This window comes from Ictalurus furcatus, chromosome 3 (assembly GCF_023375685.1).
Source record: "Ictalurus furcatus strain D&B chromosome 3, Billie_1.0, whole genome shotgun sequence".
Classification (NCBI taxonomy): domain Eukaryota; kingdom Metazoa; phylum Chordata; class Actinopteri; order Siluriformes; family Ictaluridae; genus Ictalurus; species Ictalurus furcatus.
The window spans coordinates 9,532,531-9,549,050 of record NC_071257.1 but is presented as its reverse complement, the minus strand read 5'-3'; the positions used below and the strand labels follow the sequence as shown (position 1 = coordinate 9,549,050).

General features: G+C 38.8%; 1 protein-coding gene across 4 annotated transcripts in view; it reads left to right on the top strand.

The window, feature by feature from the left end:
- Positions 1-20: 20 nt before the first annotated feature.
- Positions 21-16,520, top strand: part of arid4b (AT-rich interaction domain 4B) — a 165,957-nt gene continuing 149,457 nt past the window's right edge. For all 4 annotated transcript variants that reach the window (XM_053620694.1, XM_053620693.1, XM_053620692.1 and 1 more), the window contains exons 1-2: positions 21-474; positions 5,050-5,087. In XM_053620694.1, coding sequence (XP_053476669.1) covers positions 5,082-5,087 — 6 coding nt within the window. In that variant the 5' untranslated portion in view covers positions 21-474; positions 5,050-5,081. The remainder of the gene's footprint in view (positions 475-5,049; positions 5,088-16,520) is intronic.

The window sequence follows — 16,520 nt, the reverse complement described above, 5'->3', positions numbered from 1 at the left end:
GGGCGGAGACTGACACGCATCATCGACACAGAATTGTGGGAAATGTATTTTATGTCATCTGTATACCCTTTCAAGTTAGGCAAGTCGGAAACGTAAATCCTTCGTGTGAACTACATCTCCCAGATACACTCTACCCTCCTTCCCATGGACTACAAAGCCATTTCCCCTATCAGGTCTCGTGGTCCAATGATATCGAGAGGGCGGACATTTATACAGACAGTAACTAATAAGAGGGTGGAATGGCCATGGAGGCGGGTTTGTATACCCGTCAGTCAATTTTAGAAGGGTGATGATCGCCGAAGAGAAAAGGAGAGGGGTCTGGAGAGACATTTCGACGGATTTGCTTAACGACGTGGATATACCTGTTTAGGGTGACATTTCAACGTTAATGCTCGAGCCTGAAGTTTTCCCAACTGGATTAATGCTAATGCTGTATATCAAAATCGGGCAGTCGTGTTTAAGTGTATTTATTAGGTAAGACGAATTCTTTTTTTCTTTTTTTTTTTTAGATAAAGATCATGGGTAGTGCTAGCTCGGTCATCAATATGAGTGAGGTTGAACCGTGTTTATATGAAGCGGTTAATGGCGATGTTGCTTCATCCACGCGCTTAAATCAACAGCTCCTATAGTGCTTACTTATACACTGGTGGATCAGAGAGCAAAACAGCTTTAACGTACTTGGGCAAGGGCAGACTTAATAGCATAGAAATAGTGCGCCGCTTTATGGCTTGTTAATTCGCTATATGCGTTTGCAAATGTAAAACTTGAGTGGTTTTTGGCCACTCTTATTCAGATTGGTGAAATGGCTTTATGCTGCTTCTCGGCATCAAAAGCAAGTGATCGGGGAAAAACACTGCCTCGTTGGAAAGCCCTTACGTAAGGGCTTCTACATGCAGGACAGCGATTTAACAAAGCCCGTTCTGACCGAAAACGTGTGCCGCCTGTTTGTGTTTGCAGGTTGCTGGATTGGATCGAAGGGAAATCGCTGGGTTGCGGGCAGTGATCGGATAATGTTGTTATATGAGTAACGAGCTTGTTTGCTAGGGCGATGGTGACGTCTTTTCTTCACCTCTACATTAATTTCTGGACGGATGCGTTATTTTTGTGCCTCGGGGTATGTCTTTTTTCTGTCCTTCGCCATCGTTTCCCAGCAAAATCTTGTCGTTGGAGCAGAAATGCTGGGCTATAACTGTTTTGGCAAGCTTTTCATATCCACCGTCGAGTCGCCAAGCCACAGTGATGGGATAATAGTGTACTGTTTTTATAAGCAGCCTTATTTGTTAGGGTTTCTCATTCACTTACCCGAACCCAAACGAAGACTAAAAAAACGAGTTATTGTGTGAAGTGACATTGTTGCCGTCAGCCTGTTAGACATGTGTATTGTGTGTGTGTGATTAGGTCAGCATCAAGAAATAAGAAGCCACAAAATGCTTTTTTGGTTAAGTTTTAATGAGTTTGTTTTTTCGACCTTGCTCTAAGGAGCTTTTTATGGTGTCATCAGCCCCGTGTGTGTGAGTGAGTGAGTGAGAGAGAGAGAGAGAGAGAGAGAGAGAGAGAGAGAACACGCTAGCTAGCTGCACAACCGGTGTTGTGTTGAACTCCGTTTCTACGTCGGGATCTGTTTCCCCCCGGCCCCGGCCTCGTCTAAACGGCGAAGGAAGCGTGAACTAAGGTGAAAAAGAGAGAAACATGATCAATATGTCCAGGTATCGTGTCTTTTGAGGAAGGTCGCGTATTTAGCCTAGAAAATCAGTTCTGTGAATGAACACGCATTTCTTCCAAAATTCTACAAACAGAAAACTCTCTCACAAATATAACATTATTTACTGCTAGAAATATCAGCAGGTGGTTGTGTTAATAAAGTCATAAAAACGCAACAAACATCGGTTGTTACCCCATTTTGAAAATATAACCGGGGGAAACGCATCCCGACGAGGAAACCGAGTCCGACACAATACCGGCAGCCTGGAACCCAGCTGCTTTTCGCCTCTATTTACACACCAAAAGTCGCTTTTCTGTGACCTCTCTGTGTTTATACGTTATCAAACGCGCTAGAAATTGTCATTTTTTTGTCATTGTAGTTTTTCAGGGAATTAACCCACTTACTCAAGCTAAGCCTTTTTCTGTAATCCTGGACTGGGCTTCGGGGAAACTGGTTATTGTAGCTAACTGTAGACAGCTCGAATATGGCTCGATGGCAGACGTTGTTGTTGTTGTTGTAGTACCCCGAAAGTGCTCAGTGCTGCTGCCGATATGGTACGATTTTTGTTAGAAATATGACGGTGTCAGAGTGATTGTTGATTGTCTCGAGTGTGTCTCCATTTCTCCGTGTTCCCAGCTGGACCTGCTGTACGGACTGTTGTGTGCCACAGAAATGGCGTCACCGGCTGCAGCTCAGACATTAGGCGAACTCGCGCACTAACCCGGGGTCTGCTGTGTAGCTATCTCGCTACAAACACGCAGTATGAGTAAAGGTTTTAGAGTCGCATAGTCATCAGCCTGACAATACTGCAAAATGTTTAGACATTGAATTTTAATGTCCGCCTTCGGTCAGGCTGTGCATGTTGACCCAGCGCTTGCCGGTGGAAAAGAAAAGATTGTGTTTCAGTACCATATGATATGGACGACTATAACATAGGCTAATATCCCCATAGTTCCTCACACACTGCTACAGCAAGCCTCATACTTTTATCATCAAACAAAAGCAAAAATAACTTGGAAAAAGGTCTACAGCAGTCAGTCAGTGCGTTTACATGGACAACAATAATCCAATATTAACCTGATTAAGACAATACTCTGATTAAGAAACTACCATGTAAACAGCAATTTTTAATTAACCTTAATCCGATTAAGGTCATACTCGAAGTAAACACAAATCGAATTAAGACGTGGAGTACGCCTTTTTTTTTTTTTAGTCGCATTATCAATATGTACTACAGACATGTAAACACCTTAATCACACTATTAACGTCGTGTGGGAGTTTTCACTGCATTTTGCGACAGGACACGATCACACATGGCAGTGCTCAACTGTTTTACGGCAAACAAGAGCGCACGGCTGCGTCCCAAACCTCATACTTGCCTACTATAGGCCTGTAGTAGGAGAAATACATGTATCTCGGCTACTATATAGACAGTAAGTATGCGGTTTGGGACACCGCCCATGGCTTCAAGCAGGCATCTATTTGCACGTACAGCGTGACGGATAATTAACCACACTTGAAGCATTCGTAAAAAAAATAAATAACACCCAAAACTATATACAGTACCAAAACGAAGAGGAACTGTATGTTGATACGTGAAATTCTGGAGGGAACGTCGGACGGCGTGGTGCAGTGACGTAATGACGTGTGACGTTAATCAAACTATGTTCTATAACATGTAAAACGGGTAGGAGTGTTCTAAAAGCGACTCAACTAAACACCTTAATCACAATATTGTCTTACTCAGAGTATGGTCAATAATTAGATTACTGCTGTCCATGTAAACATAGTCAGTGACTGTGAGTAATCTAATTATTGACCTTATTCTGAGTAAGACAATATTCTGATTTAAGGTGTTTTACATGAGTCGCTTTTAGAATACTCCTTTCATGTTATCGTTTTACGTGTTATAGATCATAGAGCAATTAACAGCACACGTCATTACGTCACCGTGCCACGCCGTCTGACGTTAACTCCAGAATTTCACGCATCAACATACAGTTCGTCTTCGTTATGGGACCGTATACAGTTTTGGGTGTTTCTATTTTAAATTTTTACGAACGCTTCTAGTGCTGTTAATTATTTGTCATGCTGTACGTGCAAACAGATGACTGCTTGTCCCAAACTGCGTACTTACCTACTATATAGTAGCCGAGATACATGTGTTTCGCCTACTATAGGCCTATAGTAGGTAAGTACGCGGTTTCAGATGCAGCCGTGCTCTCTTGTTTGCCATAAAACAGTTTGAGCACTGCCATGTGTGATCATGTCCTGTCGCAAAATGCGGTGAAAACTCTCACACGACGTTAATAATGTGATTAAGTTGTTCACATGTCTGTAATATATGTCGATAATGCGACTAAAACAGGAATACTCCACATGTCTTAATTTGATTTGTGTTTACTTCGAGTATGACTTTAATCGGATTAATGTAATAAAAAATTGCTGTTTACATGGTAGTTTCTTGATCAGAGTATTGTCTTAATCGGGTTAATATTGGATTATTGTTGTCCATGTAAACGTACTGAGTGACTACGTTTACATGGACAGCAATCTAATTATTGACCTTACTCTGAGTAAGACAGTATTGTGATTAAGGTGTTTACATGCTATAAACATAGTGATTAACGGCACGCGTCATTACGTCCCCACGCATCATTACATCCCCACGCCATGCCGTCTGACGTTCCCTCCAGAATTTCACTTATCAACATACAGTTCTTCTTCGTTGTGGTACCATAAACCGTTTTGGACATTTCATTTTTTATTTTACGAAGGCTTCAAGTGCAGTTAATTATTTGTCATGCCATATGTGCTAATCCGCATACTTAACTACTCTGTAGTAGCTGAAATGCATGTATTTCGGCTACTATGTAGTATGTAAGTACACGGTTTTGGACGCAGCGGTGCTCTCTTATTTGCCATGAAATGGTTGAGCACTGCTGTGTGTGTATGTGTCCTGTTGCAAAATGCGGTAAAAACTCACACACAACGTTAATAGTGTGATTAAGGTGTTTACATGTCGATAATTGAATATAAAATAAGAATACTCCACACATTTTAATTTGTTTGTGTTTACTTCGAGTATGACTTTAATCTGATTGATGTAATAAAAAATAGCTGTTTACATGGTAGTTTCTTAATCAGAGTATTGTCTTAATCGGGCTAATATTGGATTAGTGTTCATGTAAACGTACTGACTGACTCTCAGCCTCATGTAAGTCTCAAAACATTTAACACAATAGTAAAGCAGCAGCAGTTACAACAAGCTCACTCATGTACATGTATGCATGGTTAAATAATCTCTTATTTCTTTGTCATAAAGTAATTTTGTTCTCCTTTTTAGCTGAAGAAATAGCACAGCAGTTGTGGACAGAAATGAAGGTAAGCTAATGGATGCTAAAACTTTCTCAAATCTAGAATCAGGGTCCAGAATAAATGCAGATGTTTCAAATAATGACTGATATAAGACTTATTTCTCTATATTACTTATTAACATTTTTACTATGATTCATACAGCCTAGATAGCCTCGGGTAATAATAGGACAGATGTTTTCCTGCCACATGTCAGTTAAATAATGTTAACAGTACAATGTATCTACATGTTCCATGCATAACACACACGCAAAAAAAACCCTCTTGTCTTGCAAACTGGTTGCTTTGACTTTTTATTATAGCTGCTTTTTGTAGGGCATGTGTAGTCATTCAGCTTGCATGGTGACTGCTAAGTGCTAAGAGACTCTTATGTGTATGTAAGCTATACTTGTGCTAGGAACACAGTAGCTTACCTAAAATTGCTAGAAGCATCAATTGTTAGTTTTTGATCATTGTCTGTATTGTATTATTCAGTGTTTTTAAAGCCCTCCCCGCCCTCTTTCGGATGACTTCTATTTATAAATGAACAAGGGCAGGAATGCTTGCAGAACTGAAGTTGGGTCTGTAAATAAACTTAAGGTACAGTGTCCTCCACTAATATTAGCACTCTTGTTAAATATGAGCAAAGAAGGCTGTGAAAAAATTGTCTATTCTTTAATTGTTTAACCTTTTGTTCTTTTGTTAAAAAAATACACAAAAATAATCTCTCATGGATATCAAACAATTGCAAACAAAATACAGGTTTATCAAAACATATATCTTTGTAGAAATATGTTACAATTATTGGAACCATTTTAGTCAATAATTTGTGCTACCTCCATTTGTAAAAATAACAGGACTGAGTCTTCTCCTATAATGCCTGATGAGCTTGGAGAATACATGGCAAGGGATCTGAGACCATTCCCCCATACAGAATCTCTCCAGATCCTTCAAAATTCTAGGTCCATTCTAGTGGACTCTCCTCTTCGGTTCACTCCAGGTTTTCTATTGGTATCAAATCAGGGGACTGGGATGGCCATGGCAGGACCTTGATTTTGTAGTCAGTAAACCATTTTTGTGTTTATTTTGATGTATGTTTTGGATCATTGTCCTGCTTGAAGATCGCACTATGGCCCATTTTAAGCTTTCTTGGAGAGACAGTGAGGTTTTCATTTAATATCAGTTCATATTTTATATTCCATGATGCCATGTATCCTAACAAAATGTCCAGGTCCTCTGGCAGAAAACAGCCCCAAAACATTAAAGAGCCACCACCATATTTAACTGTAGACATGAGGTACTTTTCCATATGGCTACCTCTCTGTGTGAGCGAAAACCATCTGTAGTGTGTAGATGTAGGTGGTTCGGATTGTAGTTTTGGAGACTTTCTGAAATCAAGACGCATCTAACGTCGGCAATTCTTCAGCTGTGATCCTTGGAGATTTTTTTTGGCTACTCGAATCATCCATCCATTTTACAATGCGTAGAGACAATGTAGACACGCGTCCAATTCCAGTCTTATTCATAACATTCACAGTTTCCTGGAACTTTTTAATTATTACCCCGAAGGTGGAAATGGGCATTTTCAGTGCTTGTTTCAAGTGCTGTTTTCTTATAACCACTTCCCATTTTGGGAAGCTCAATAACCTTTTACCACACATCACAGCTATATTCCTTGGTCTTACCCATTGTTATGAATGCCTAAGGGAATTTGGCCTATGTGTTGCCTCATATTTACACCCCTGAGAAGCAGTCATGGTAGAACAATTTCCTGTTCCTAGTCAACCAGGTGTACTTAAAAAATAGAATATATAAATGGGAATATACTACAAATATAGTTTTCTTATATGAATTCATATGGGTGCCAGTAATTGTTGCACACCTATATTTAACAGATTTTCTTTTGGATAAACCTGTTTTGTGTTTGCAATTGTTTGATATCCATGAGATCAGAGTATTTTTCTGGTTTATCTTTTGAACACAAGATCAAAAGGTTAAACAATAAAGACAAATTTTCCCAGCCTTCTTTGCTCCACTAAAATTTCGTGCCAATATTAGTGGAGGGCACTGTATTAGCTGTAACTATACTCATTGTAAAATTGATATGAAATCATATAACCTGTGCATGCATGTGTTCTCTGTTGAACAGCAGTGGAGATATTTATTGAATTGTTGTATAATGAGCCCCCGCTCATGTTTTGGAAACAAAAACATTTTATGCCTAGCTAGCTAGGCTAGCACATCTTACTGTTTATGAAGCACAGACATGGGAGTCAGACACATCAGAGAAAGATGTTTTGTTGCCCTGTGTAAAGTCAGACAACACAGGCTGGTTCATATAGGTCTACAAAATAGGCTAAAAGAAACCCATATAACAAGAGACAGCACAATTTATTTTAGTCATTCTTAAAGCTGAAGACACTACATTTTCAGACACATGAATTGTCCTACCTCATAGCCATCATGTAGGATGAAATCTACTGGCGTTTCCAGGTACTATTGTCAATCATCCCAAGCCTAGGGGTTACAACACCATCTAGGATTGCTTGATTTACAACTGAAGATGTACAACTATGAAGACTTAAAAAAAAAAAAAAAAAAAAAAAAATTTTTTTTTTTTTGGTGCTACTATTTTGAAATGTTACAGGTAATAGTGTAAAAAAACAAACAAAAATCAACACCTACATTTAAACATAGAGCGTATGTGCTATTTTAGTCTTTCTTGCTATCCTGACATGCTTCACTAGCTTATTGATTCAGAACTAAAAATGGACAAATTTCTCTGTCCATCTACTTTGTCCTTGACAACACTGAGTGACCCATACTCAGTGGAACAGTAGAAGTCAAAGAAATAGAAAATTCAGCAGAATATTTATTAGGGGTCAAGCCCCTTCTTGTTGTTGTTAGGGGACAAGCCAAGGATGGCCCTTCTTCGTCTTCTTCTTCTTCTTCTTCACTTTTTTAGATGTTGCGGCCATCCAATTCAAAATTACCTTATTTATTTTTATTTAAATTATGCATTTACTCAGTTTAAACTAGGGATGAAATGGTTATTGGTTTCACGATAAAATTCCTTGACGATTTAGTATTACCGTGTCACATTTAATTATCATTAATACTGTGCACAATTATCGTGATTTGTAACACTCAGGGTAAATGCTGTCCACACACACCCAGCATGGGTCTGACATGCAACATTATTTTTTGAGCATGAAAACGGACGCTACAATTAAAAACTGAACGCGTCTGCTCAATTCAACATGAGCCGAATGAGTCATTTCCTTTATCATGTGACGAAAGTGAGGCAAGCTGACTGACAAGATAAGCGATTAATATAAGTGATTTTGTCATTGTATTGTTTTGTTGTTGTGTTTTTCATTAAGAATAATAATGAACCCACCATTAAAGCAATTGCCGCCCCTGAATTGCGGCTAATTCGAAGTGAAATGCGCATGGCCGCACGAGCATTCATAAGCGATTTAAAAGTGATGGTGGAAAGACTGGCATAAAGTTGGCTTGATGTTGGACGTTCAATATTCGCAAATTAAGGGATCGCCTCTAAAGTTACATATGACATTGGTAAACACATTTCTAACTCCAATAGCATTTGAAGAGAATGACTTGGTCATAAAACCAACCGAAATAGTTCAGCTACAATGTGTAGGTGACAGCTATAATGCACCCTTTTTTTTTTTTTTTTTTTTAAGATTTTTTTTATATTTAATAAAATAACCTATCAAATATATGTAAAAATTGTGATGTTTTTATACTGTATGAACTTGTACATAAAATGTACCATATTTTAAAGCTCAACAGCATTTGAAGAGAATGACTTGGTTACAAAACCACTTGGAAGGTTGGAAATTCTCCCGAGCGCTGTAACAGCCTTCCACCATGTTCTCTAACTGAACTAAATGATTTTTATTACTATAAAAACGCAAAATGACAGTGGGGGGCGGTGCTGCGGTGGGCAAGTGAGGTAATCGGTGTGCAGCCGAACACCGACACCGATTATCGCAGCAAGCCTAGTGACAACCATCTATCACTTTATAGTCAAATATAAAACCTGTTTAAATGACTTCAATGTGTGTATCAGTACTTTTTGTACATTTTCAGCATATTTTAACAATACCGTAATACTGATTAACTGTGATAGTTTTGGTCACGATAATGTGCTATGAAATTTTCATACCATTACATCTCTAGTTTAAACATTTGATATGTTTTCTGTGTTCTATTGTGAGTAACATGTGAGTTTGGGATTTGCAAATCATTGCATTCTGTATTTATTTACATTTTACACAGCATCCCAACTTTTTTTAGTATTGGGGTTGTGTTAAATACCACAAAGAGGACTGTAACCTGCAGACTTTACAAAGTGGAGCTTGAGTAGCAAAGAAACATGACACTGATGCACGAGCACAAACTTGTTTATATCTAAAATGCTCCGGTGTGCAAGGGGTTGGGCATATTGGTGTGAGTTGCTTAAGTTTTAGTTTAATTCAAGTTTATTGTCATTATATGCTGTATCTGCATGCTTGCAGTGTAAATTCTGTTGTTGATTATAACAGGAGTGATCTATTTGTAACAAGGCTGAGTTGCTCACCACTCGCAATGTAGACGCGGTGATAAAACAGTGGTAGCACAAGTACGATCTGTAATAGCAAAGTAAACATAAGGCAGAGTTTTTATTATTAATTTTGGATTGTAGTTAAATACAGTGGCTTAATTTTTTTTGGTGCATTCGTTAAAAAAGAAAAAAAAGATAAATTGTATATAAATACTTGGGGTAGAATAGGTCCCCAGCACCCCCTTGCTGATCGTAAGAGGCGACAAATGGGGCAACTTGTTTGCTGTGAGTTGGAACCCGTTACTGTGGAGGAAGAGGTCCTGTGGCCACACCAGGTCCAACACAGTGCTTTGGCTCAGACTTCACCAAGACGGGTGGTTGGACAGGCCCGGTATAATCGATCGGCTAGTCAAGTCTTGCCCTGGAGGGTGTTGGCGTAGGGTCAATCGGGTAATATTAACTTATAGTTCTCTGCTCGAGTATATCCCCCTGTATCCTTGGTACAGCCCCTTGTTTGGCTCCAAGGCGGTTGGGTGAGCTACACAGAAGCACATAAAATGGTTGACAGATCACCACCCTTTAATTCAAGGAAATCATATGCATTTGTGGTAAAACCCACCATGAGCACCACCGAGAATCAGACAGATTTACCTTGAGTGAATGACGAAAAACCACAACAAATAATAATAATAATAATAATAATAATAAAAAGCTCTACTCCATCTAAAAAGAAGATTCAAAGCACCCAATGACAAATGATGGCAAAACAGCTTCAAGCTACTGAAGATCAGAGTACATCAGCTTAACATAATCAAAGCTCAAGAGGGAAGAAGACATAACATGGTGCAAAAACTATCAAATATAAATCAAGAAATGAGACCTCAAAAGACGTAACAACCAAAGGATTTTTAATGACAGAAAACACAATTTCTCATAGTCATAGCCTATCTCCAAAATGCATAAGCAAAGGGCATGTACTTCTTCTACCTACCTGATAATGAGCTACAGTGCATCCGGAAAGTATTCACAGCTCTTCACTTTTTCCACATTTTGTTGTTACAGCCTTATTCCAAAATGGATTAAATTCATTATTTTCCTCAAAATACTACAAAATACCCCATAATGACAACATGAAAGAAGATTGTTTGAAATCTTTGCAAATTTATTAAAAATAAAAAACAAAAAAAAGTACATGTTCAGAAGTATTCACTCAAAATTGAGCCTTTGCTCAAAACTTTGTTGAAGCACCTTTGGCACCAATTACAGCCCCAAGTCTTTTTGAGTAAGATGCTACAAGCTTGGCACACCTATTTCTGGGCAGTTTCTCCCATTCTTTTTTGCAGGACCTCTCAAGCTCCATCAGGTTGGATGGGGAGCGTGTGTGCACAGCCATTTTCAGATCTCTCCAGAGATGTTCAATCTGGTTCAAGTCTGGTTCAAGTCTGGGCTCTGGCTGGGCCACTCAAGGACATTCACAGAGTAGGGATGGTATTTGCCAGGTGATGAGTGGTGCCTGGTTTCCTCCAGACATGACTCTTGCCATTCAGGCCAGAGAGTTCAATCTTTGTTTCATCATGGTCTGAGAGTCCTTCAGGTGCCTTTTGGCAAACTCCAGATGGGCTGTCATGTGCCTGTTACTGAGGAGTGGCTTCTGTCTGGCCACTCAACCATACAGGCCTGATTGATGGAGTGCTGCAGAGATAGTTGTTCTTCTGGAAGGTTCTCCTCTCTCCACAGAGATAGGCTGGAGCTCTGTCAGAGTGACCATCTGGTTTTTGGTCACCTCCCTGACTAAGGCCCTTCTCCCCCGATCGCTCAGTTTGGCCGGGCGGCCAGCTCTAGGAAGAGTCCTGGTGGTTCCAAACTTCTTCCGTTTACAGATGATGGAGGCCACTGTGCTCATTGGGACCTTCAATGCAGAAATGTTTCTGTACTCTTCCCCAGATCTGTGCCTCGATCCAACCCTGTCTCGGAGGTCTACAGGCAATTCCTTTGACTTCATGGCTTGGTTTGTGCTCTGACATGCATTCTTAACTGTGGGACCTTGTATAGACAGTGTGTACCTTTCCAAATCATGTCCAATCAACTGAATTTACCACAGGTGGACTCCAATCAAGTTGTAGAAACATCTCAAGGATGATCCGTGAAAACAGGGTGCACCTGAGCTCAATTTTGAGTGTCATGGCAAAGGCTGTGAATACTTATGTACATGTGCTTTTTTTTGTTTTTTTAATTTTAATAAATTTGCAAAGATTTCAAACAAACTTCTTTCATGTTGTCATTATGGGGTATTGTTTGTAGAATTTTGAGAAAAATAATTAATTTAATCCATACTAGGAAAAGGCTATAATATAATAGAATGTGGAAAAAGTGAAGCGCTGTGAATACTTTACGGTTGCACTGTACATCATCCAGTGGAACTGTCTTGGGATAGAAGTAATTCTGCAAAAATAACAGCACTTAACAGCTGTCTTTACCCCTACTGCCTTTTGTCTTCAAGAGACTCATCTGGCTCAATAGCCGTTTCTCTTTTTAAAAAAAAAAAAGAAGCTACATAACATTTAATGTGCCTGGCCAAAATGTACAACGCCCACCAGGTGGATCAGCCATTTTGGTAAGGAGTGACATAATTCAGTTATATCCCAATAGGTACAAATCTGCAAGCTGTTGCCCTCCATAAACCTTGTGCTCAATTTACATACTCCCTGATGCTTCTGTAGCATAATGTGACCTGGACAAACTGGCTAACCAGTTGTCACTCCCATACCTGCTCATGGGCGATTTTAACAGTCACAGTCCTTTATGGGGAGGCAGCCATACAAATCGAAAGGGGAAACAAATGATTGCTTCTACACTACACCCAGGACATAGAATTTATTCTGCTATAGATCTTACTATATGTGAGCCTGAATACTACTTGATTTCTCTTGGAAAGTATGGGATGACCTATGTGTGAGTGACCACTTCCCTCTGATAGTAAAGTTTACTGAAGTGGAATTACAACAAAGAACCCCAAGATGGCTATTAATTAAAGCTAATTGGTACTCCTTTCAGTCACTCTGCCATAAGAAGTTCAGTATTCAAGCCCAAGGAAGTCAAGAACCTATAAAGAGGTTCCCTGACGTTCTCACTGGTCTAGCGGAAGAATCCGTTCTAAAAACTTCAGCAAAGCCAAATTGTAGAACTAACCCATGGTTTGATGAAAATTGCAAAAAAGCTATTGAAGATGGGGGGAAAATACAGAAAGGACTTTTAACAAAGATCCCACAGTGGAAAATCTAATCAGATTGAAAATCAGCAGAGCAAAAGCACAAAAAATTATTAATGAAGCAAAGAGACAGAGCTGGAAAAGATATGTTTTAAGTCTAACCTCACAAACACCACAAAGAAAATATGGGACATGATCCGAAAGATGGAGGGCAAGGAAGGCAGAACCCAAATACAACTCCTCAAGAATCAAGGCTCTCTACTAACCACAAAAAAGAAATAGCTGACAAGTTAGCAGAGACACATGAGAGAAATTCTTCAGTGGAGAACTGCCGCCCTGAGTTCCAAATGATACGGACACAACAAGAACAAATCCCTCTTAACTTCCTTTCAGTTAACATGAAACCATATAACCAGCCTTTTACAGTGGAGGAACTCTTAAAAGCTGCAATCTGCCCTAACGATACTGCTGATACTACAAAATTCATTACCAGGTTTTAAAACACTTGGACAGCTTTAACACTATCTGGAAGTCAGGAGACGTACCATCCTACTAGAAAGAGGCAATAAATCATACCTAGGTCTGGAATAATGCGTCGACGTAATTGATTACGTTGACTACGTAAATTCGTCCATTCGCCGGGAGTGCGTCCATGCGTCACGCTGTTTGCATTCATTCCTAATGATGGCAGCTTCAGCTCCCGGTCATGCTGATAATCAGGCATTATGCCAAACATGCAGAACTCGATCAAAAGTGTGAGGATTTTTTAAAGAGAGACCGAATAAAATGGTGCTCTGCACACTGTGTAAAACTGAAATGGCATTCCACAACAGCACAATGGCTATACATGAACATCTCAAAAGAAAATATCCTGGGGCTCTCCGACCTCAAAATGATGAGACGACAACGTAAGTATCTGAACTATTACAGTAAGTTTTCACACAACACTAGAATACAGGCTGTATTTTGTGCTTTATATGGCTGCGTTCATACAGCATTTCGTTTTTATGAGCTGATTTGGTGCACATCTGAAACAAACTCTGCACTCGGTTACAAAGCATAAAGCCGTGGTTGGTTATTTAAAATATCTGATTGATGAAATTGAGGGTGGGCGAGCTAACAATTTTGTATCATCATTGATCTTGAACAGGGTCCACAGTAAAATTTTCATTTATCGTTTGTGGAGATTGACCTTTTATGTACTCAAACATGTTAAATCTAGGGCTGGGCAGTATGTCGAAACAGTAAATGAAGTGTGGGGTGTGCTTCATATTAAAGAGTTTATTAAAATCTCAAACAGTGAAGTAGACATCGATCCGTTACTCACATGCTGAGAGCTGACAGGCTTTATGTGCCCACGTGCACAGAAAACCAGCTGGCAGTGTAGTGTACGAAACTAACTTCTCTTTTGCGGATATGTGCACAAATATGTCAGATGACCGTCTTGTCAGGAATTCTTGCCGTGCATTTCTTTAAATCACAGCAGCATAATAAACCTGCTATGGTCTGTTTTGTTAAATAACAGAGGAAAGCAAGATAATCATTCACTGCCCTAACTTTAGCTTTAATAAGAATCATTATGTATTTAACTAATATACTTAAAACAGTGTTTTACTGTTTACCTTTTGATTACGTATTTTTTTTTTTTTGGATTACTAGTTAAATTTGTGTTGTATTGTTTCCTACCTGAAAAACATTGTTTATTTTATTTAATCTTTGAAACATTCTCTATGGTTATAATACTGTTGTGACTTCAAGCATGTGTTCAAGCAGCTAGTTTAATCTGCTGAATGGACAAAAAATTTCAGGACTCGTACCTGTAAGCAATTGCTGTTGTCAGTCTCAAACAGTAATTATGAGCGCAGCTGTAGTAAACACCTTTCCTAATAAGGCCTGAACTGCATGAATCTTAACTTTTGTGATAATAGTCATCATTGGTTAAAAGTTCATACATAGATTTCATGTTGAAATATGTCACTGATATTTTATGTTTTGTCTCTCAGGAAGAGGCAAAGCTGTGTCAGATTTTGTTCATAAAAAGGATTCCACTGTATGCGCCCTCCACATGGCCGCTGGGCTTACTGGTGGCATTCTCAACATGACTGTCAAGGAAAGACTCCTTTCTACTGTGGACGGTCAGGGCTTCAGTGAGCCTTGGATGAGGCTTTATTTTTTATGTTGGAAATTTTTATTTGTATATTTGTTTAATTGAGAGAATATTTGAATAAAATGTTGACATATTAATGACAGAAGTCAATATTTTTTTTTTTATTGGTAAATTAACCAAAGGATTAATCGACTACCCAAAAAGTAACTAACATAAAAATAAAAAAGTGTAATCGGAAAAATAATCGTTAGATTAATCGACTAATGGGGGGGGGGGGGGGATGAACATAATCAAGAGGCAGCTACGGATATGCATATATAAGATGAGTAACTGGGCAATATAAAATGGATTTAAATTCACTCAAACAAAGACCATACGTACTGTATGCACTTCTGTCTTCTGCAATCTCTGTACTTTTTGTCTCTTTATGGAAGGACTCTTTATGACCTATTAAGGTCATAAAAAAAAGTTTTTAGGGCCCACTTTTGACAGCAAACTCTTTCATCCCACACATGAAATCACTAAGAAAGAGATGCCTTAAAACAATCGATATTATAAAATTATTGTTTAAATTAGATGGGGTGCAAACCGTACTACTTTTTTGCATCTCTACTAGAGCTGCAACAACTAATTGATAAAATCAATTATGAAAATCATTGTCAACGAATCTCATTAGTGAATAGTTGGTCTGCATGCGGCACGGGGTGCGTTTACTCACTACGTTATTTCTATTCCGAAAACATGCTTCAGTGAGTAAATATTAAAGTTGTGTCCCAAATGACGTACTATACACACACTATGCATCGTGTTCTCTACCGTCTAGTGTATGGATTTTAGAAAGGTAATATCATCTCAAATAGAACCCTAGCGGTTTTTTTACTAACCAGAAGTATAAATTGGTGGTGCATGACATCATACGCACATACTCTGACACCGCTAGCTTTAGCAGATACCCAGATTCACCGACAGTGACCCTTCTTCAGTTTATTGTTTGTCAACGTTACCTTTTATTCCCAACATGACCTCAGTCACCATCAGACGGAGGAGTAATCGTCACGTGACTGAGGAAGAAAGTCCTCTAAGGCAGGGGTGCATTTTGTATTAAACACAGCGGAGATCAGTGACGTACGAGCACAAATGTGTTTATATCCAAAATGCTCCACTGTGTGCAAAGTCTTGGGGAAACTGGTGCAAGTTGCTTAAAAGGTTTAATTTAATTTAAGGTTATTGTCATATGTTGTGTTTGCGTGCTTGCAGTGTAAATTCTGTCGTTTATTATAACAAAAATGCGGTGATACACAATGGGAGCGTGAGTAAGATCTGTTATGTCTAATTAAAACACTACGATCAAAAGTAAACAAGTAAAACAACATGCCTAAAGGCAGTGAGTAACAGAAACCACAAGGTGCAGTGAAAGTGAGTTTTTATTGTTAATTTAGGACTGTAGTTTAATTCGGTGCTGTTTGTGCATCCATAAAAAATAATGAATAAATACTAACTTATTATATTTTAGTATTTATGCATTTTTTTTTTATGGATACACAAAAAGCACCGAATTAAACTACAGTCCTAAATTAA